Source organism: Polyodon spathula, chromosome 15 (assembly GCF_017654505.1).
Source record: "Polyodon spathula isolate WHYD16114869_AA chromosome 15, ASM1765450v1, whole genome shotgun sequence".
NCBI classification, from domain to species: Eukaryota; Metazoa; Chordata; class Actinopteri; order Acipenseriformes; family Polyodontidae; genus Polyodon; species Polyodon spathula.
The window spans coordinates 13,477,713-13,499,870 of record NC_054548.1 but is presented as its reverse complement, the minus strand read 5'-3'; the positions used below and the strand labels follow the sequence as shown (position 1 = coordinate 13,499,870).

General features: G+C 39.3%; 1 protein-coding gene across 1 annotated transcript in view; it reads right to left on the bottom strand.

Moving 5' to 3' along the window:
* The window catches only part of LOC121327998 (amine oxidase [flavin-containing]-like), a 47,477-nt gene that overhangs the window by 2,035 nt on the left and 23,284 nt on the right, over positions 1 to 22,158 (bottom strand). The window contains exons 4-14 of the mRNA XM_041272414.1: positions 12,866 to 12,970; positions 11,809 to 11,900; positions 8,557 to 8,698; positions 3,603 to 3,752; positions 3,317 to 3,476; positions 2,475 to 2,571; positions 1,948 to 2,001; positions 1,532 to 1,589; positions 1,059 to 1,156; positions 816 to 927; positions 363 to 425 (exon numbers count right to left, since the gene is read on the bottom strand). Coding sequence (XP_041128348.1) covers positions 363 to 425; positions 816 to 927; positions 1,059 to 1,156; positions 1,532 to 1,589; positions 1,948 to 2,001; positions 2,475 to 2,571; positions 3,317 to 3,476; positions 3,603 to 3,752; positions 8,557 to 8,698; positions 11,809 to 11,900; positions 12,866 to 12,970 — 1,131 coding nt within the window. The remainder of the gene's footprint in view (positions 1 to 362; positions 426 to 815; positions 928 to 1,058; positions 1,157 to 1,531; positions 1,590 to 1,947; positions 2,002 to 2,474; positions 2,572 to 3,316; positions 3,477 to 3,602; positions 3,753 to 8,556; positions 8,699 to 11,808; positions 11,901 to 12,865; positions 12,971 to 22,158) is intronic.

Sequence of the window (22,158 nt, the reverse complement as noted above, 5' to 3'; positions counted from 1 at the left end):
CCCGTCTGCGAGATGAGCGCTGTAGCTACACACTAGCTTGTGGTGTGCCTGGTCTCTGGTTCGTGTACAGTCTGCAACTACAACCCTTACTCGGGTACAGAGGGCCACATCATTTTAGTGACAGCAAGAACAATTTCTTTACAATCTTACTTTTGTTGTTGAAGTTGATCTGTTAAAATTAAGCCATTAGATGTACAACTAACTGAGCATTACTTTGGGAAAAAAAAATATAAAACAGCCTGCCAGAGAGGTTGGCTGTGTTAATTAGCAGAATTGAAGAATTAACTGAAGCTATCAAATCCATAGAATATTTGACAATGCAGCTCTACAAGTAAAGATAAAAGCAAAGAAAATACACCTACCACTGACTCCGGCTCAGGTTTCCAGATGTCACTTTCAGAGATCAGCCCCATAGTACAGAGAATCTGGGAGGGAGGGGGGGGGGTGAAAACCAATGAGACCACTTTGATTGTTGACTTCAAGAAGCATTCAGTTGTACTGTAGTTTCATTTGTCTTTAGCCCATTTTACAAACAACCAATGCAGTCTGTATTTCAATTCTTTATATGAAATTCTTTAGACAAAAACAAAACAAAACCTATATTAGACCTTGATATTACAGTAGTACAGCTATCAGATACAAGATGATTTCCAGAGCTGCCAGAAAGCATGGTATGTTTGGTGGGGGGGGGGGGGGGGGGATTCAGGGGGGGATGTTTGGCATAGACAGCTGCCATGCTACCCACCTTCGCATTGCTTCAGTGCCCCCCCCCATCCCCCCCCAGGTGCTGTAATAACAGAGTGCAGTGTCCTCACCTCCCTGGCTGCTCTCTCCCCAGCCTGCACTGCCCCCTCCATGTAGCCACTCCATTCAGTGGATGTCTCAGTCCCAGCAAAGTATAGCTTGCCCACCGGCTGCCGAAGGACTCTAAGAATGAGAGAGGAGAAAATGAACAATTTACAATAGAACACAAAATCGAAGATTAAAAAAAAAGAAAGCTGTGGGCTCAATTCTAATTTCACTAAAGAAGAGTATTCATGAATCCGGGCTTCACTTACTTTCCATACTGTGTCATGATGCCCGGAGGGAAGTATGTAGTGTAGCAGCCTCCAGAGTACTCCTCCTCGCACCAGTTCTTCTCCTCGTAGTGCACAGGCTGGAGAGAGCACATGGAGAAGGGTTTTAATGAAGGGTACACACACGCACACACACACAGTGTTACCGGTTAACAATGACTCATCATTTATCCTATGAATTTTCCATAAACTGACGGACATATGACAAAAATGACAAAATTAAATCAAAACACCTGTACACCATCTAGTGTATTTGCACACCTATAAAGACTGTTTAAAAAAAAAAAAAAAACATTCATAACGACTTCATCACAATGTTTCAGCAAGTATGTGCATGATCAAAAAACTATTATGTTTTCAGCCCAAATAAATATTCAACGGTCAGGTACACATGTCACAAGACATCTGATTTTGGTCACTAATCCTGGAATAGCATCAGAAAACTCAGAACTTACATGCAATGCTTCTTCGGACCCAAGGACTCTGGAGTAAATTTCACAAATCCTGATCAGCCTAAATAATAAGTAAGGGTTAACGTTTATTAACATGTATACTTAGGGTTCCCGGGCATTACTAGAGAATGGCCTTTAAGGTATATGTGGTTTGGGCCAGTGTAGTATGTCTATTGCTTATCATATTGTGCTTGATCTGTCATGACCTGTTTGTGACCAGAGTTATGAGTCTCACATGCACTGTACACAGGTATAATGCAAGTTAGTGTAAGCAGCATACTCTTTTGCTGTTGATCAAAAGTATTTGTTTTTTCTTTAATAAAATCCAAGCACTTATTAAAAACTCTTGATGAATTTAGGAATAGAAAAATGTGATTATTATTATTATTATTACTATGATTATTATTATTATTATTTACCTTTCTTCTTTGGTCAAACTTGCCAACCTTCTGGCCTTGCTAGCGAGAATGAAACTGAAAAAAGAAAATCTCATTCAACACACACATAGGATTCTCACATTTGGAACAAACTTCAATTAGTTTTGAATGGCTAGCCTCTAATGTACAGAATTTACTGCATGTGCTTCATGTTGTATTTTATTGTATTACTCTTTGTCTTGCAATAATGCAAATACAGAATTACAAAGAATTTAACACACAGGACTTCAATTGACCATACTTAATATGCAAAATGTATATAGCTGTTGTTTGACTTCTCAGCAAACACATTAGTGCATTACATTTTGACCAACCACAGCAAGATATCTGATTTGCCACCAGTCTTCAATTTACCATACCACTGATAGTATCTCACTCCCCTCATGTGCTATTAGAATAATGAAACAGTTATCTACTCCTATCTTCTTCACTTTTCCTTTGTTGCCTAGCCAGTGGTCAAGGCTCATATGAACTATCAGCTGTGGATCATGATTGTATTTATGTTTTACCCCATGATAGCAGGGGCAGAGCCGTCAGGCTTGGTGTCATCCAGTGTCAGGCTAATTGGGGCTTCTTTCTCCTCAATCACCATGCTGCCACAGTACCCTGGAAAACCAGAAACATTTAAAAAAAAAAAAAAACAGTGCTGTGAGTGTGAGCATAAAGTTTCAATATTTGACTATAGTAAATCTACATCCAGTACAGAGGACCCGTAAACATTACGAGTAGGATTCAAAATGGGAATTCCTTCTGGGTAAATGCAGTACATTGGTTTTGTATTAGAACCTAGACAGACTGTGAGAGACCCCAGAGAACGTAAGAGTTTCGTGAGTGTTTTCTTTGTTCTTGTGTCTGTTAGTAATTTATCTTGTTTGTGAATTACCAGATGGCTAACACATTTCTGGAGCTGTCACCTTGGCCAGTACAAAGCCGGAACAACACTTCACAACTGTCACTAAATAAACTTGTATCACCCGCCACGAGCACTACTGCACGCACCCAGCACTGGTGACCGTGTTTGTACTATTGTGGGGCGGATATTTTTGTTTATTATTTGGGACTGAAATCCTGTTGTTATTTACCCCGTGCAGTACACATTGTTGTCTATTGCTGGGAGATTGTTGTTTGGTCACCAGACCTAGAAACAATTAATAAAATCCTTTCCAAACTGGATTACAATCACCTCTGTCTGTTTCATTCACGCACCGCATCACTCCTGCACCTGCATCCACTCAGCCACTTTGTCACAGTTATATATAATGCCAGGGAGGCTCCTCTTTTAAAGATTTTAAAAGGCATCAGTTATAACCATCTCTGTTACGATTCCAGTGGTAGACTCCTAAACACTCACCCTTTTTCTTCCAGAAAGCCTCTCTGTAGTAGACCATGCACTTGATGACAGAGCCAGTGGGGACGCGGTGGATCAGCTGGTTTCTCAGGGGGGGCATCGGGGGGTTAAAGTGTATCTTCAGGTTCAGTGCTGGAGCTGTGGCAATGATGACATATTTGGCCTAAAATAAGAACGATTAACATTACAAACAAAAGGGGCACAGGCGGGGAAGAGTGCAGTCACTGTAGTTGGAGGACTTCACTGGCAGTGATGTTTGACACTGCTGTTGCCTGCCTGCCCCTCTCACCTCATATTTCTCGTGGTTCAGGGTCTCCACCACCACGTTGTCCCCGCTCTGGTCAATGCTGCACACCGGCCTCTCCAGCTTCACTCGATCCCCGAGTCGGTCCATTAAGCGCTCACTCACCTGGCCTGCGCCGCCCACAAACTTCCTCTCCTAGTGGGAACAAGCACACAGGCTTCTCTGAGAGCACGCTCCATGCCAATCAATACAATGTCTACAATCTGATTTTGATAATGCTGTGTAGTGAATTAGATATACAGTTTATTTAAATATAAATTAGTCTCTAGTCGCCCACTAAGGGATGTCAAAATGTAAGAAATGAGACATACCATATTTAAGTTCTGGATCATGTAGAACTCAGAGTCCCTTGACAATAACCGACATTGACACAACGTGTCATAAATATAAAACAATAGTTTATTTAAGAATAAAAAAGGGTGCACAACTAATCTAATATTACTGAAAGGAAAGGCTATTGGATAAAGATACGAGTAAATAGTATGCAGTTCATTGACTTCACAGTCGAGTACAATGACCATAACATTATTAGTATACATGGTTAATATATTAATATTAATTATGGCTGATCACACAAAGTGTCTACTTTGCGTTAGCATTTTCAATACTCTTTTCTCGTTGTATCAAAATGCACAAGAATTAATTCAACTTCCCATTCAGAATGGAATCCAATTTTCCAGATCCTAATTTAGCAAATTAGTTTTACCATGTTAATTTATTTAGTTTAGACATGATCTACCAAACTAATATGCTATCAACTTAAATTGATTATATATTCAAATAAACTCAAAAATGAGGCAATGATCAAATTCTCTCACATTTCAACAAACAAAATACATTTCTTACACACTCTAAAACAGGAAGTTATATTCTATTCCTAGAACAATTTATCCACTAACTTGATAGCATTTCCTACAGTTAATTACTGTAGATCAGCTTCTTGATTTCTAATAGTCTTGTTGGCAGTTTTCCAACTGAAAGTAGTTCAGTTGAGCAGATACAACTCAGTTCAGAGAATGCGTTTGTAGAAGCGTTCTTGTTGCAATTCTTCTGTACGGCTAGTACATGCCCAGCTGCTTGCTATGCTTCCGTTCATTTCATGGAGCGACGTGGAAACCAAGACCCGTTTTCAGATCAAAGTAGAGTCCTGTTTACTGTTTCAGTCTCTCGTAGGACAAAGAGCTATGCCTCTCTTCAAAGCTGATTTTAGCCATTCTTCAGAACATTGGTTCTTCCTTGCCTTCCGTGAATTCGAGCAATTATGCTCCCATGACTTCAGAAACTTTCTTTCTCTTGCCTGGAGCCCTGTTCCTTGCTTAGTGTGGGAAGCACGTATGAGAAGCATGTCCTTTGAAAGTCACGCGGGTGCTTTTGTGATTCTCACTTCGACCCTGTGATTGGTCAGATTGTTTATTTTGGGCTGTGCCCGGGTGTTTCTCTTTGGTTGTTCTAGTTCCTAGTCGGCCTCTTGTTCTCAATTGGTCAGCTGTTTCTCCCCGTCAGCTGGATTTATGAGATGGACTGTTTTCTGTCCGAGGTGTCAAAGCACCCAAAACTGCCTGGCTTGCCTTCAGCAAGATACTGCTGGCGCCAAATGATTCATTCAGCGATGGGGGAAGATAAAACACTTGTCCAGCAGTTAGTTTATGACTCTTTTTTAAAGCATTCTTTGTCAGTGAGGAAGTTTGTGACCAAAAAACAAGTAGACACAGAGAATGGCTTAGGACACCCCTCTAAATATTTCAATTCTGCTACTTTCACACATAGAATGATATTATGACCCTCTCTGACGCTACAGCTGTCCTGTCCTGTCTGTCCTATACATGTATATGCATATTAGATAGGGAAGGAGACACTTAGCACAGAATGGTTGAATTTTTTTTTTACTTTTATACTTAAACAACATAGAGCGGTAATATGTGTTTTACACCTTCAACTATAAATGTAAACCAGTTTAAATCCCCACTATATATTTAATGTATATAAAAGACTGAGTGTGCCTCAACAGATCAATATTAGTTGATCCTGGCCTAGGTTTCCTTGGTTACAAGATGATGAGATCATCAGTGCTTTGCAATCAAAGTGCTGTGAAATTAATAATATTATGTAAATATATGTTTTATCAAAACAAATCATTTTGCATTTAAGGCTTCAGGATGTCTTCCCTGGAAATTCCTAGTTTCTTGGTTTGAACATTTAATATCAACATTTTATTAATCCATATAGAATCTTTTCTAAGAAATGTTTTAGCATAACTAAAAAGAGTACATCAGGATAATGTACACCGGCCCCTTTAAGACCACTTTAATATATAAAATAATGTTCTGTACACAACTTGGTGCCAGATACCAGGCAGCAAAGGGTTATATTTTTTGGGTCCTGGACAGATAACCATGTCAAAAATGTTTGGATGTAAAGTGTATAGTAATGGCACTTCAAATCCAATATATGCATTAAAACAGGTCAGGTTACTGTGTTTAAAATAGAGCTCTGGGCACACAGGGCAAGTTGAATATGTTCTGATGTTTTTTATATCTGTACTTGTTTTAGCTCCAATAAATCTATCAATTCAGGTCTTTAAAAACATTGAGAACAGTGGTGACCTGGGTAAGAATACACACTGATAAACAAGGGACCTGTTAATTTTCCGTCAATGATACAGTCAGTTCTAAAACAACTTTCACAACTGAATTATTAGACATCAACAAAGTGTGTCCATCTGGAGGCACAACTGCAGGATTGGTGTAATAGCAGCTAACAATCTTCTCCAAATTAACATGCTCTGTCACACTCCGCTCCATTGTCATGCAGATTTGGAGAGCAGATGGCCACTTAACTGTTTCCATGAACCGTGTTTGCAATTGCACAACTTTCTTTAATAATACATAACTACACTGACAGCTTGCACTTCCATTCATTAACAGGCAACGTTTTCAACCTTGAATATGCTTCTTTCTGCTGCTTTAATAGTTGACATGTTTAGCAGTTAATGCAGCACATGTTACGGTCTGGGCTACATCCCCCTTTTTGAACCGGGGTGGTGGAGATAGACACTTGCCCACAGTTTGATGCCTCCTATTCTTTCAGCTGACATAAGCAGAAAGAAGCCAGTCCAGTTCATTCTCAAGTCACACTGTAGCACAATAATGATCTGATAACTTCTCAAACCTTACTGAAAGGCTTTCAAACCTCCATAGGTTTTATTCCTGTCAATTTTTTGTAATGCTGCGTGTGGCAGAGCAAAGCTCTGCTCTTTAGAAATTGGCAGGGATGGGGTTAACTTCCCCTACCTGCCTGGGTTTATTATGTTCAGGTGGCTGGGGTTGATTAGTTGATTAGGTTGATTAACGATCAATCAGCGCCCAGCCACCTGATATAAAAGGAGGCCTCCGCCACCAGAGGGAGCCGGGCCGCCGCCGCCGCCTCCGCCACCAGAGGGAGCCGGGCCGCCGCCGCCGCCTCCGCCACCAGAGGGAGCCGGCCGCCTCCGCCGCCGGGCCGCCTCCGCCACCAGAGGGAGCCGGGCCGCCGCCGCCGCCTCCGCCACCAGAGGGAGCCGGGCCGCCGTCGCCGCCTCCGCCACCAGAGGGAGCCGGGCCGCCGTCGCCGTCTCCGCCACCAGAGGGAGCCGGGCCGCCGTCGCCGCCTCCGCCACCAGAGGGAGCCGGGCCGCCGTCGCCGCCTCCGCCACCAGAGGGAGCCGGGCCGCCGTCCGCCGCCTCCGCCACCAGAGGGAGCCGGGCCGCCGTCGCCGTGCTACCTTGGAGATTCGGGGCCCCCTCAACCAAAGAAGGCTTGGGGGCTCCGACATCAACCCCGCCCACCACCACCCACCATAACAGCCCACCCAAGGGACATAATTGGACTCTTGGGGGGGAGGGGGGGGGGGGGGGGGGGGAGGGGGGGAAGGGGCGGCCGGTGTACGTTGTACATGGGGGGAGGTGTGTGGCAGAGCAAAGCTCTGCTCTTTAGAAATTGGCAGGGATGGGGTTAACTTCCCCTACCTGCCTGGGTTTATTATGTTCAGGTGGCTGGGGTTGATTAGTTGATTAGGTTGATTAACGATCAATCAGCGCCCAGCCACCTGATATAAAAGGAGGCCTCTGCTTCTCATTTGGGGAGAGGGAGCTGAGGAAGCAGGTTGGTGTTTGTTTTGTGGTTTTTGAATTTTCTAAATCCAGAGAAGGCATTGCCCAGCCTGGAAACTTTATTTTTGTGAGTTTTGTTTTTGCTTTATTTGTGTTTGAGTATCTGTTATTTTGCCCTTGTGCACTTTATTTTTGTTTATTTATAATAAAATAGTTATTTTTTTTGAACTGCAGTCTGTCTCTGGGCCTCTATCCACTCGCCAGCCTGCCACACTGCGTTTTAACAATTCTGGCTGACAGACTGCAAACTGAGCTAGTTTAACATTCGGAAATTGAGAGCAACACAAATATATTGGAACACTGTACAACATGACATAAACAGAAAACAAGTTGCTATTTACTTTTTATATTGTCTCATTTGTAGTTTATGTTTTGAGGAAATAGTAAGCCACACTAATAACCAGGCAGTAACACTGCTTAATAGTTGGATAACTCAGCCTACAATGTATGTACAGTATGTAAATGTTGGTAGGGGGCAGTGTAGAGCCAGTTTTTTAATTTTCATTGACAGACAAATAACTTCAGTCTTCAATAAAACACAGGATTCTGTGTCTACTTACTATTAAATGACATCATGTTTTAATGAAAAAAAGAAAGATTTGGTAAGAATATTTTGGTTTATTCTTGTGTTTTAAAAACACTGTCACATTAAATGACGCTATTCACACTTTTCAATAACGACAACAATGGAGCTGTGAAGAACAGATGTTACTCATTTTTATTTGTGATTCTACCACAGTCACCTCTCGGCTCAGACAGCACAGACTCTCTCTCTCGCTCTCTCTGCTTACCTGCCCCCCGTCGGTAGTGGAGAATATCCTCGTGGTTCCTCCGCACTGCTTGACGTACCACAGGAACCAGAGAGCTGAGACTTCGTGAGGCTCCGAGGTGACGTTCACGTTCACAAACACGTTGGCAAACTGCCGGGCGGTGCTGCAGTGACAGGAGAGTAGATGAATAAAACATACAGCAATGTGGACTTTTAAATAAGAGATATACACCTGGGTTGTGGAGGGATGATCCAGGCAGCAAATGAAATCAAGAGGAATAAAGGGGTCTCATTCTTAGTTGACTTCTATAAAGCATTTGACTGTGTTATGCATCATTTTATATTTAAGGCACTTGACTTGTCTTTGGAGAAAAAAAAAAAAAAAATATTGGTGTCTTTAAAACTCTCTAGAATGGAATCAATAGTTCTGTCTCATTGGCTTTTGGCACCATACCTAGATTTTTCTTACATAGAGGCATTCGTCAGGGCAGGTGTATATCCCCCTTTCTGTTTATTATTGGAACTGAACTGCTGGCTATATTTATTAAAAATAATCCTAATTTAAAAAGGTATTTATTTGGTACATGCTTTAAAATTCACTCAATAAGCAGATGGTTCTAATTTGTTTTTAAAAGACAAGTATCAAATTCATGACACTATAATATTCCATAATATTTAGGAATTACTATAACAAAAAAATCAGAAACAGAGAATGCAACTCAATTTTACTAACAAAACACAAAAAAAAAAAAAAAAAAAACTTTAACATGTGGTTACAAAGGGATCTTTCAATTTATGGGCGTGTTCCAAAGCAGAAGACCTTCCTAGAATAATTTAGCCCTTTGGTTTTAGCAGTACCTCCTTGTTATTACAGTGGTGTTAATATAATTATCTTCAGCTTTAGTTCGAAAAACAAATGTGATTATGTTAGGAAACAAGTAATAATCAATTATTTAAAAAAATGGGGGTCAGAATACAATTGATTATGAATTTTGCGTGATACCTTTAAAATGAAAAGTCTGCCAAAAAGCAGATGCCCTGTATCATATGTGAACAGCTTTGGGTTAAACCAATAAAACTATTGTATTTTTACTTTACCACCCCTTTGATGAAACTTTACTGAGAGAATCACAGAATGCAGCTCGGTACCATCTGTAAAGACATTATTGTATATGCTCGATACAGCGCCCGGTCTCGACTGTGCACCCTTATTCATATCAGTGCCCAGTTTTACATTAATGTTTTCAATATTTTAAAATATTATGTTACTTACAAGTCATAAAAGATGTTTTTCTTATACGCAATTAAACTAATGAAGTATTATTGATGTATAATTTCATTTAGTGTTTATTTGTAATAAAAAAAGTATTTTGCCATGGCCACTCGAACCCGCAAGAAACCTGGTCTGTACAGAATGTAAGAGAAGTCCACGTTTCAGCTGTCCCGCTTCATGGCTGAAAACAACAAGTATTAGAGGGTTTTAGCTTTTGGGGAATTAAGTAACCCCTGTTTCATATATTTTGTGATGATAACATATGTACAAATGTAAACAAAAGGTTAGATTTTTCATGACACAGCGTTACAAAAACAGTTTTCTATAAGCTTTGCCTGCGGTGTGCATTAGTTCATTTAAATCAATAAGCTTATTTATGTGTTTATTTCTCTCCAGTGTGCATTGGCCCTAACATTATAGATCTGTGTTTCACTGAAATGTACTGACAAGTACATTATTTGAGGGAAAAAACAGACTGAACAGCAGATAGGTGACTCCCTAAATTCATTCTGTCAGTGTTCTATTAATTACCGCATTTCATATCTACATTATAAATCTGTATTTACAGCGCGTTGTATCCTGTTTAAAATGAAACATTCACATTATTTAATGGTATTGAGATCCAATGCACACAGAAGTTTGTCTAAGCCGCTGGATAAAGCGCTTTCTTAAAACATTGCAATGTGGAGATCAGAATTGAGCCACTAAGAATTGAGTGAATCATTTGACAAATACTGTATCCAGGTTGTGTAGGCTGCTGTGGGATCACAGACGCTCTTATCCAAATAACCGCCCAGGTAGAGAAGACTGAGAAAATAACACAGTATCTCAAAATGTGTGGTCTATATCATGGATATATTTTCCTCTCTAGAGATGCTTAAATATCATGATTTTTTGGACAATAATGAACAATAAACTTGTATCCAAAGTAACCGGTTTGCCCATGGAGGAGTTTCAAGGCTAGAAGCTTACAATTGTCTTACAAAGAGTTAATAGCTGGGATGCTGCAGTGTAAATAAATGCATTTGCTTATGGCAAAGACTACCATTCACTTGACTTCACTCCCACAAGCAGCATCTCATTTAAAGAAGAGTTACTCCTGCCGACCTACAGACCCCATGTAAAGGAGGATGCACCACTAAACCCATGCGTACATATCCAGGACAAATAACAATACATTCAGCTGAATGCCCCAATGAGGTGGGTGAAGTGAGCTGAATCTACAGTGCTTTCTCAAACCTGCACTCAGTGCAAGAGTTTTTCCTGCTAAAATCGATAACCGTTAAGACCACTGCGTGATGTGTCCCGTCAGCAAACTGCAGGTTAAAAAATACAATGTAGGTGTCATATTCCAACAGTCCACTTGAATGGATGCCAGCAGGATTGACTTGTTATCTTATCAAGCAAGATATCAGCATTTCTTTTAGGGGAAAGGGTTTTGCCAAGTGCTGGGTTTTTACCTTTAACTATCTTACATTTCAGTTTTCCAGGTTATCAGAAATCCTAAGTAGTTTATTTCTAGTTGTGCAACATCAACAGGTGTTTTTTTCCTTTCAGAAATGCTAATGGAACTTTGAGTAGGTACTGTTTAATTGTGAATTAAACCATAAAAAAATGTATTTACCATGTTTCTTTCAAAAAAAGATTAAATATATATATTTAGCAGTTATAATAAGATAATGATTTACTACTTCATATATACTACTAGGAATATACATAGATGGTTAAGCGCTTTAATTCATACAGTCGTTATCTTTAGTCTAAACAGGAAGAGCAGCTTCTTCATCTCCTTTTTGGACCACAAGATGGCGAGCCTACAGTAACAAACCTGCCAATGTGGAAATGAACCAGCAGTTACAGCTTCTGAACCTTCTGGTCCTGAAAGAGTTCCTGACAGCTTATATGTGCTGTAATCCACTCAGCAGCAACCCTGGGCTTAATGTGGAGAGAAAGGCCAAGCTGGTTTTGCTGCAATATAAAACTCAAGGGCTCGCACTGTACCTTGTCCAGCAGAGTTTGTTGAAGAGTTCCTTCATGGTCATTTTATCCCACTCCTCTGCATGTGGTGCTTTCCATGGCGCTTCTCTAGGGATCTACAGAGGAGCCAGGTCTTTGTTAGAATATTTTAAGATGACGTCACTGATCATTTCAAATTGTGGAAATGCCTCCCTATGTTTGGCGTAGTCGGCTTCATCGTAAAGACCCATTTAATATTGGGGATTTCTTGTGGGTCATTCAGTGAAGGCACTGCCATGTCATTGCAGGATGAGTCATACAATCTGGGACTGGCCTTCTTGAGGGGAATAGTCGACAGCTTTGTGCTTCAGCGACCCATACTGATCATGCAAAACATGAACACAGCCTTCCAACAGTAGGTGACCTGCTAAGGCAAGGAGTTTTGAATTGGGAATTTCAAAATGGGTAGAAATAACTGGAGCCATAGACAGGCCACCAAACTAAACCAGCCTTAAACATACTTTCAAAGTAGCAAGATGTGGGTAAAGTGCATTCATATATTTCCACAGTTAACTGCTCGAATTTGTTTCACAGCTCTACATAGTTGTAATCTTACAAAGCGCTGCAGATTAAGTCAGTAGGGGGTCGTTTAAATTATTCCATTTGACATTTTTACAGATGTACCTCCAAGTCTCATCTTAATGAGCATAAGGCAAACACACGGAGCATGCAATGCCTTTGGATTCTTCAGCTTGTTATGTATTAGATGCACTGACACATGTCTTGGGTTGCATCTAAATTTAGAATCTGAAAAAATGCTCTGGAATTTAATGGATTTATCACTCAAACACGGTTTCGAGGTATTTCTCTCGGTTGTGCTTCTGTGAAATGCTGATTAAAAATGTAGCAAATGCTAAATACTGGGAGCCCCAAGAAGAGGAGAGGGGAGAGAACCCTGGGACTGAATGGCAGGATTGAGGAGTACTGGTACAGGTTTGTGGGAAAGCCGGCCCCTCTCTTTCCTTGCTGCTTCATCACAGGCACCACGATTTTATATAGAATTATATAAACTGCCTAATAACTGTAAGACAACATACTGTACCTCCTTTCCCATTTCATCCATCTTTCTCCAGAGGTTGTTAAAATCCATCACAACAAATGGATTCCACATGGGAGGAAAAGGTCCCTTGAAGGGATAAGATTTTCCCTGAAATACAAAATAGATCAATAAATAAATATAAGTTGTCAATAACGGCTTGCTAACATATGTTACTGTATTGTATGCATTATAACCCAGCTTTGCAATCTTATTGAACAGCTGAAAATCATTATAAAGGCTACAATCACCATGCCTGCTAATGAAATTAGACATTAACTGCAGAAACAAGTTGGTTTGCATTGATGGGGGAGACTGCCTGCTGTGGTGTTGACTGCGGGCAGCTGCAAACAGCAGTGCAGAGGGCAGTTAATATTCAATTCAGAGCCGACATGCAGTGAAAGTGCTGGAGCAAATTAGAATTCTCAGAGCTGCAGTAGGTGCAGCAGGACATGTCTGCGTTCATTTAATAGAAAAATGAGCACTCATATATACAAGAAAAGCAATCTACAATCTAAAAAAAGCTATTTACAAGACACAGTTGTCACACTAGTATGCTTACGTTAGCCAAGACATTAACTGACCACATTTCTTTAAAATACTGTTATACACTTAAATAATTAATGTACCAGTTTAATAGCTAACTTTAAAATTACAGCCTATATATAATGCCTAAAGTACCAGGATTAGCGAAGACATCCCTCACCTTGACAAACCAGTTTTTTGGCCAGTTTTTTTTTTTTTTTTTACAGTAAAATGGACCCACTCAGAAACTTAACATGTACTGTGATACTCTATAGCTATAAGAAATTGTGTAATTGTATGAGCTCCATTTCCCCTCTGGGACTGTACAAACAGATGCATTCCATAAACAGACATTTAAAATAAAAATAAAAACCATACTAAAATAAACAAATGCAACCCCTAATGAAGCAGCATCCGGGCAATTGGATATGGCACTGGTGACAGGTGGTTTGAGTGACTGTTAACACTGGTAAAATTGCCTTCCTTTAGCTGACAAGATAACATAACAGCACAAAAACTGCACATCTGATTGGTTGAAAACTATGTAATGTGTTATCACTTTTAAATGTTTTCCATTGAAAAGAAATTCAGCAGTTCCTGAAAGCTGGTAAAAGGCTTTTAAATTCATTAAAATAAAATAGCAAATGAAATTAAGTTCTATTTCTGTTGAAATGTCAAGGTCTGCTGTATCTCATATTTCACAATGCGCTTTATATTTGAAGTGTCTGAACTGTACACAACTCTGCTTGCCTGCTGTAACATGACATGACTGCGCCGTATTTAGAACTATGGAACACCGGGAAACTTCCAGGGCACTTTCAGGGAACTTCAAAGCAACTTATTGCAAAAACTACATTTTCAACCAGTTTTCCTACAACTAACTACTACTTGTCAGAAGAAAAAAAGAACAATCGTTTGCCTGGTGTGACAGAGTAGCATTATGGCTCGGATGGTATTGTCAGGGAGTGAGACTCAGGCACAGAAAGCGGCAAATTAGCACTCTTTTATTAAACAAATAAGATGGTACAAAACACAGGCACAAGGGCCAAAACAAAAGGGTCTACAAAAACTTATGAACACAGGACGTAACAACACAGCATGGTAACACACACCTCCGCCTCTATCACCAACATTAATTCTAAACTAACACCAGTGATCACCCTTCTTATGCACCTGTGGCTGCAGCCTAATTAATCATCCCCATATGTTTTGACAGGGAGGAATGTAACCCCCTACCTGCCAACCCAATATTCCCCACTCAAACAAACTTTTGCAAACAGGACTTTTGCAATAATGAGGTGAACCTGTAATGTGTTAGCCAGATCACATGACAGGCTAATCTATATTTATGATGTTTCAAGCCAATACAAAAAGTGCAGTAAAACCATCACATCCAAGTAATGAGCTTTAACAACTCCGTGAGACGTGCAGTCTTCTACATTCACTGCCCAATGCAAATAGAAATGGGAAAAGATAATAGAAAATATGCAAGTCATATTACTAGACCCATGTCAGTGCTAACGTTTAATATGTAATCTGCTTAACTTTCTTCTTGTCAGATCATCACATTTACAAAGATTACTTTATTCAGACAACTGAATACAAAAAAAGTAAAATGTAATTGACCTTACTTAAAGTTTAATGAGTGATGTTGTACATCTATTTGTATTTAGCCCTTACTTTTATTGAAGGAAAGAGCAAATATGTCCAAACAGATTCTTCTTTTGAGTCACTTTGTTTGCAGTCGTTCTGTCCAATTGAGTTTTTAGTCAACATTCTCTTAAAAAAACAACCCAATTACCCAACCAAAATACACAGTGTAGGAATGAGGTTCTTTACATGTAATGGAAATCACACAAGCATAAGCTTATGCCTAGTTTAATAACAGATCAAATATGAAACAAAAAGAATAATAAAAAAACAAAAAACATGAAACCCACTTAATACAAGGATGCCAAAGAAAATAATAAAATATAGAAATAATTAGTACTGCATAGAAATAGAGCTGTCTTGGCTGACCAAACCTGAGATATATATATATTTTAGAATTAGTAATTAACACTCTGCATTCTGCATGCACTGTGTACGTGTGTCAAATTATAATCCCCCCCCACGATTTGGAATCGTGAAGATTCAGTGCGCGTCCTCCGATCCCACGACCAAGCTAGCTTCCTTTTTCACCCAGGAACTCGAGAGCGAGCTACTGACCTCTGGAGGACAAAGGCCAGCCCTGCAGGTGTGTGCTCTGAGCTCACTGCGTAGCAGAACTTTGAGGGGAAACAGTACCTGCTGATTTTACCTCCCTAACCCACGGGAGCACCAAAGCCTTTGAGACGCTCCCTTAGGAGTCCCTAGCGAAGACGTGAACCTACGCTGTATATAATAATACTAATAATAATGTTTATTTTTATATAGCGCCTTTAATAGTGGACCACCATCACAAAGAACTTTACTGTAGAGTCGCTTACAACAACATCTCACCCAAAAGACAGAGCACAAGGAGGTTAAGTGACACAATGAGTCAGTGGCTGAGCTGGGATTTGAACTGGGGACCTCCTGGTTATAAGCCTGTTTCTTTAACCAATGGACCACACAGCCTATAACTCAGCCTCACACCATGCCGCTGCACTTCTACGAGGTGAGTCACTCGGGGAACCCTGTACGTTCATCTTTTGACTTGTCGATGCAAAAAACAAATAAAAAGCTTTCTGAAGGACAAGTGGTTTGGACCATCAGAGGAAGACACATCATCTTCCAGGGCTACAAAAGGAATTTACCAACCTTATCTCAATTGGTATTAAAAGCCTTTTGATTAGGTCTGTTGCCACAGCAACTGCAGACAAAGCCGACTAGGAACTGGAGAGCAGGAGGGGGGGTGAGAAACAGAAAATAAGTGTTTTTTAAAAAGGCTTCATCTGTTTTAGCTTCCAGGTAATTTGCAAGAATTGATACCAACTGCCCTTCTTGGAATAACAATAAAAGCCAGTGAAAAAACAACTCAAATAGAAAGCTTTTACTTGTCTTATGTTACAATTAATGCTTAAAGCACGTGTCAGAATATTTGTATGACTTTACATTTAAAAAATAACTAGAATTATGCAAAACTAGAACAGTTTAATATGTATTACAGTCTGAGAATGTGTGTGTGTGTGTGTGTATATATATATATATATATATATATATATATATATATATATATATATATATATATATATATAAATCTTTGTTAGTTTGTTATTATTTTTTGTTTTCAGATTCGATTAAAAATGGATGTTATGACACTGTTCTAAGGTACTCTGTTGCTAAGCTAATGCACAGCTTGACTTTAGTTAAGTCATTCTCTGAATTCAGGCCAGCCTTATCAGTTAAATTCACTTTCCCATTTGCATGTATTTTCAAGTAGTATTCTATTTAGATAAATGTAACAGGACAGAGGCTGAGCACGTATTGGCAACCCTGCGCACCGAAAGCGAGCGTCTAAAACACAATGCAAAAGAGCTGGTCTCCTGTATCATGCAACCCTGCCCATTAAAATACAATGTGCGGTAATTAAAGCATGTTAAAACCTAAATTAAAACAGCAGAGCCAGCAATTGAAACTGTTCACTTAGGTTTAAATATACTTTACTGACCCAGTACTTTTTTCTTCAACTCCCAAATCTTAAAAAAGAAAGACAAACACATAAAATAGCTAGAACCTGGACACCTTAAGGTGTATTTTGAGACAACCATCTCCCTCATTAGTATAAAATTTGTTTCAAAGATTCAGAAAAATGTCATGTCCTCTAATGAGCAATGCTTCTAGTAGTTGTCACTTAATTATACCCACGTATCTATACCCGAAGCCCCGGGTGACGTTGCATCATAGCTAGGCTGGTGGTGTGTAAATACTCTTATTCTAACCAGGAGCTGCTACTGAATTGTTTAATTTTTGTTCTTGGAATTCTTATCCCTTGCTGTGGAAAGCATAAGGTGATCTAAAATTTATGGGGTTTAGACACAGCTTGTTTGGTATTTTGAATTGCCTTTCTCTTTTCCTCCATGCAGTAAACTTGCTTTCAGTGTCACTATACAGTGCTGGGTCTAACAATAAAAAACACACACAGCAGGAGTTGAGAGGGATCTGTTTCCTCATGGCATTAACCCACCTGAGGCTTAGCAGCAGACCATATAAAACAACCTAGTTATATATTGGCTACGTGACTAACCTGCAGTATTTAGTGTTGCAGTGGCATTACAAAGTCAGTGCAGTGGTCCGGTTACAAAGCAACAAAGAAACCGCAGCACAACAGCAACACACTGGTAGTTTAAAGACTTTTCTACACATGTAAGTTACAACATTCAACAGTTTTCCTCATTTTCCTTTCTCATTAATGAATGCTCAGTTTCAACATAACAAGAAGCCGATATCCTGAATAATCTGTAAATGAATCATTCTGGACAGACAGTACGTCGCTGGACATGCTCGTGTCATTTTAAAATGACTATGTAATTAATGGGATTGGTGAAGCCTGTAAAAGAATTTGCACATTCATCTAGCAGGTTTCCACGAATTATAGAAGACATATTTACTGCTCGTAATAATAAAAACTTTGATGGATAAGAAGGGAGGGGGACGTACGTTCTATTACCCATTTGGAGAGTCCTATGGTAACTGGCTATTAGAAGGGACTCCTTATAACTCTTCGTAATAACAAGACATAAACAAAGATCCACATTTAACAAAACTGAGCGAAAGGCTTAAGACACAGATTCTCACAATGTTTTGCAGTAGCAGTAAACAGATACAGGCTGAGTTACAGAGCTACTAGCCACAGCATGGTTATCCCTCAGCAAGATTGAAACATGGGACTTTTTGGCTTAAATGCAACACATACTGAACTACTTAAGCGTCCTTCACACTGGCGTGATCTACCCGGGTCAGAACCTACCAAGGCAGGACCCGGTGTCATGCGGGTCGGGTACGCGATTTCACACTGCTTTGAATAAAGCAGGGTTGACCTGTGTGTGACAGGTGCAAGTAAACAATCTGCATATCATTGCCTCTGAGACAGCTTGTTACTGACTCTTTCATCCAAGCTTCTCTGGACAGAACATTCAGTCCAAGTATTGATTAGCGCAAACGTTTGTGCCGATGTGGCTGTTAGTTATTGCGTCGGCTCATGAATGGCCATCAAGCATTTTGTCTACGTAATTGAGTGCTAACTGGGGAGTGGCCATCTGTATATAAGGAAGGAGAAATCCTCTGTGTGGGAAAGGGAGTTAGGTGAGTGTAACTGTATTTTATTGGTGAAAGTCATGAAGGCGAATGTCCAGCCTACGTTTGATTGTTTTGTTTAAGCTTTTATTTTGGAATCATGCTGCTGTTTGTTTGTTCCTGTTTATTTGTCCGTTTCGTTCATAAATGTGAGCAGCAGCGCTTCACGATATCTGCATGCATTTCCATGTAGACTTCTATTTAGATCAAGTACAATGTGTGCTAATTAAAGTATGTTTAAACCGATAATGAAAACAGCTGAGGCAACCATTCAGGTTCCCAAGAAAATTCAGACTAGTTCAAACTGCCTTGTATGTGGACATGAGCAATGCAGATTTATCCATTCTGATTATGCAATAGAATCACCATTTCCCCAAAAAGAATTAAGTTAAAAAAAAGTGTTTTTAAAACATGGCTTAGGTCTCTAAGGTTACAGTTTGCTGTTTCCACTTACTTTTTAAAAGTTTCTTGATACAATACCCTCTATTAAACCAATGGACCTCTGGCACGTGTGACCAATTGAACGGTACAGGTGGAAACTGATCAATGCACGTGTTACTACGGGTCTAAAACAGTACCTTTAGCTCTTAGCTGGACAGAGTGGATTCCATTGAATATAAAAACCAGGCACGAGAAAAGACAAGAGAGGCATTGCTGCAAACCAACAGGCAGTCAAAGAGATTTGGTTTGGGAATGCAGTTTTTTACAAAGTTCACGTAAAACAGACCCAGGAAGAGATTCATATAATTACTGTACCATTAAAAAGCTGAAACTATATTTTTCCACAACATTGCAGTTTGTTTTTGTGTGTGTGCTTCTATTTTTTTTTTTTTTTGTTTTTTGTTTTTTAAACTCCATTTCTCAGGTTAACACAAACTTTCGGTGCAACAGTATTTTTGAAAGACTGTTTTGCCAAATAACGTATTACAGTGCTTTGTTTTTACCATGGCTTTCTGCAGTAATTTGCACTGCTTTTCTTTGTATAGTATAAGTGCAATACCCTATTTTGGTTAGACACACTGCTATATCTGAATTTATTAATTAATTAATAATTTATAGGGCCTGTACAATGTAGTATAACCACTCCCCTTAGATACAACATTTTCACATATATCAGATAGACCTCTGGAACCAATTAATCAGATATGACAGGTTTTACTGCAGTTATTTGGCGACCTATACCTGTTGTAAAACAATAAACAATGGACTACCCATAAACTATAAGCAAAATGCAATAAACTGTTCTGAAACGGATATGGTTGGCGTCACTTAGTTGCTCCTATTGTTCCACAGCTGAGCATTAAGAGAAGAGAAAACGACATTACTGTATTCCTGCAGGCAGAGATCAGAATCTCACAGGCACAGTATATTCAACTTTCTTGAAACACAGCCTTTCTTGACCATTAGTGAGCACATTAAGGGCACAATCTGTAGCTCTTATAAAGCCATGAAGTAATGCAGTATGGTATCCTATTGCTCTCAAGAGCAGAATCAGGGCATAGATCAATAAAAACATTGTTGAAATTATTGTTGTGTCCTTACTGTGTGGGTGGTCTATTTCTTTCTAGTCTGAGGATTTTTCTTGTATTGGTCCAGCACTTGTCTTGCTTTTCGACAAAACAGGACTTTAAGCCTTGTTAATTGTCTCTGCCAATCCATATGCTGAACTCCAATTTCATGTGATATATTGATCCAATTGCTTGCCTTTATGGATGCAACGATTATCAGATTGGAATTGGTGGCAATTATTAATAAAATACCATAATCTGTAAATCGCCAAATCCCTGATTTTATCACAGATTATTATTAATGACACAGCAACGCAGACACTCAAACCGTTTGAGCCAAGTTGCAGTTGCAGACCCCACCTTTCAAGCAGAAGCTTTTTTGTTGTGGTTGTAAACTGTCATGTCAAGGCTGTATGAATATATATATATATCTGTTGTAGGTGTGTGCATAACTACTGTTTGTTTGCTTGGGGCTTTCCAATTCTTTTCATCACCTGCCTTTCTTGTACCTTTGCTTTAGGTACTGGCAAGTGCATAATAAATACTGTAGGCCTGTGTACTTGCAATATAGCCTTGCCTACAAGCTTGTACATTAACTGCAGTTTCAACAAAAATCTACATCGGGATCTTGGAAGGAATTTATTCAGAAGTAGTTAACATATTGTGTTTGTGTTTTCTGTTGTGCTATGTGTTTGAAATGATCAGGTCTGCTGTACATTATTAATTACCATACCTTTGAACACCGTCTTATTGTAGTATATTTATGTACCTTTTAAATTTCAATGTAAGCTTATCTTTATTTTTAATGTTTATAGTAGTACACTAGTTTTTCATGTAACTTATATTTCATGTTTGAAATGTTAAAACAGAAGCACCATATGAAAACTGCAATACGATTTGTAAAACGCAGATTTTATGCTTTATAAATTTACAAATGTTTGCCTTTATAAGAACATAAGAAAGTTTACAAATGAGAGGAGGCCATTCGGCCCTTCTTGCTCGGTTGGTTGTTAGTAGCTTATTGATCCCAGAATCTCATCAAGCAGCTTCTTGAAGGATTCCAGAGTGTCAGCTTCAACAACATTATTGTGGAGTTGGTGCCTCCTATTTTTGCCACGTAGTCTTCTTTGTTCAAGACTGAATAGATTCAGTTCTTTTAGCCTGTCTGCATATGACATGCCTTTTAAACCTGGAATAATTCTGGTCGCTCTTCTTTGCACTCTTTTCAGAGCAGCAATATCATTTTTGTAGCAAGGTGACCAGAACTGAACACAATATTCAAGATGAGGTCTTACTAATGAATTGTACAGTTTTAACATTACTTCCCTTGATTTAAATTCAACACTTTTCACAATATATCTGAGCACCTTATTGGCCTTTTTTATAGCTTCCCCACATTGTCTGGATGAAGACATTTCTGAGTCAACAAAAACTCCTAGGTCTTTTTCATAGATTCCTTCTCCAATTGCAGTGCCTCCCATATGATATTTATAATGCACATTTTTATTTCCTGCATGCAGTACCTTACACTTTTCTCTATTAAATGTCATTTGCTATGTGTCTGCCCAGTTCTGAATCTTGTCTAGATCATTTTGAATGACCTTTGCTCCTGCAACAGTGTTTGCCACTCCTCCTATTTTTGTGTCATCAGCAAGTTTAACAAGTTTGCTTACTATACCAGAATCTAAGTCATTAATGTAGATTAGGAATATCAGAGGACTGATCGCTGTTGTACTCCACTGGTTACCTTGCTCCATTTTAAGGTTTCTCCTCTAATCAGTACTTTGTTTTCTACATGTTAACCACTCCCTAATCCATGTACATGCATTTCCTTAAATTCCTACTGCATTCAGGACTTTGTCAAAAGCTTTCTAGAAATTTAAATAAACCATGTCATATGCTTTGCAATTATCCATTATCGATGTTGCATCCTAAAAAAAATCAAGCAGGTTAGTTAGACAAACTTCCTGATGACATCACACAATGCCTTCCATCCCAGACTGCATAGCA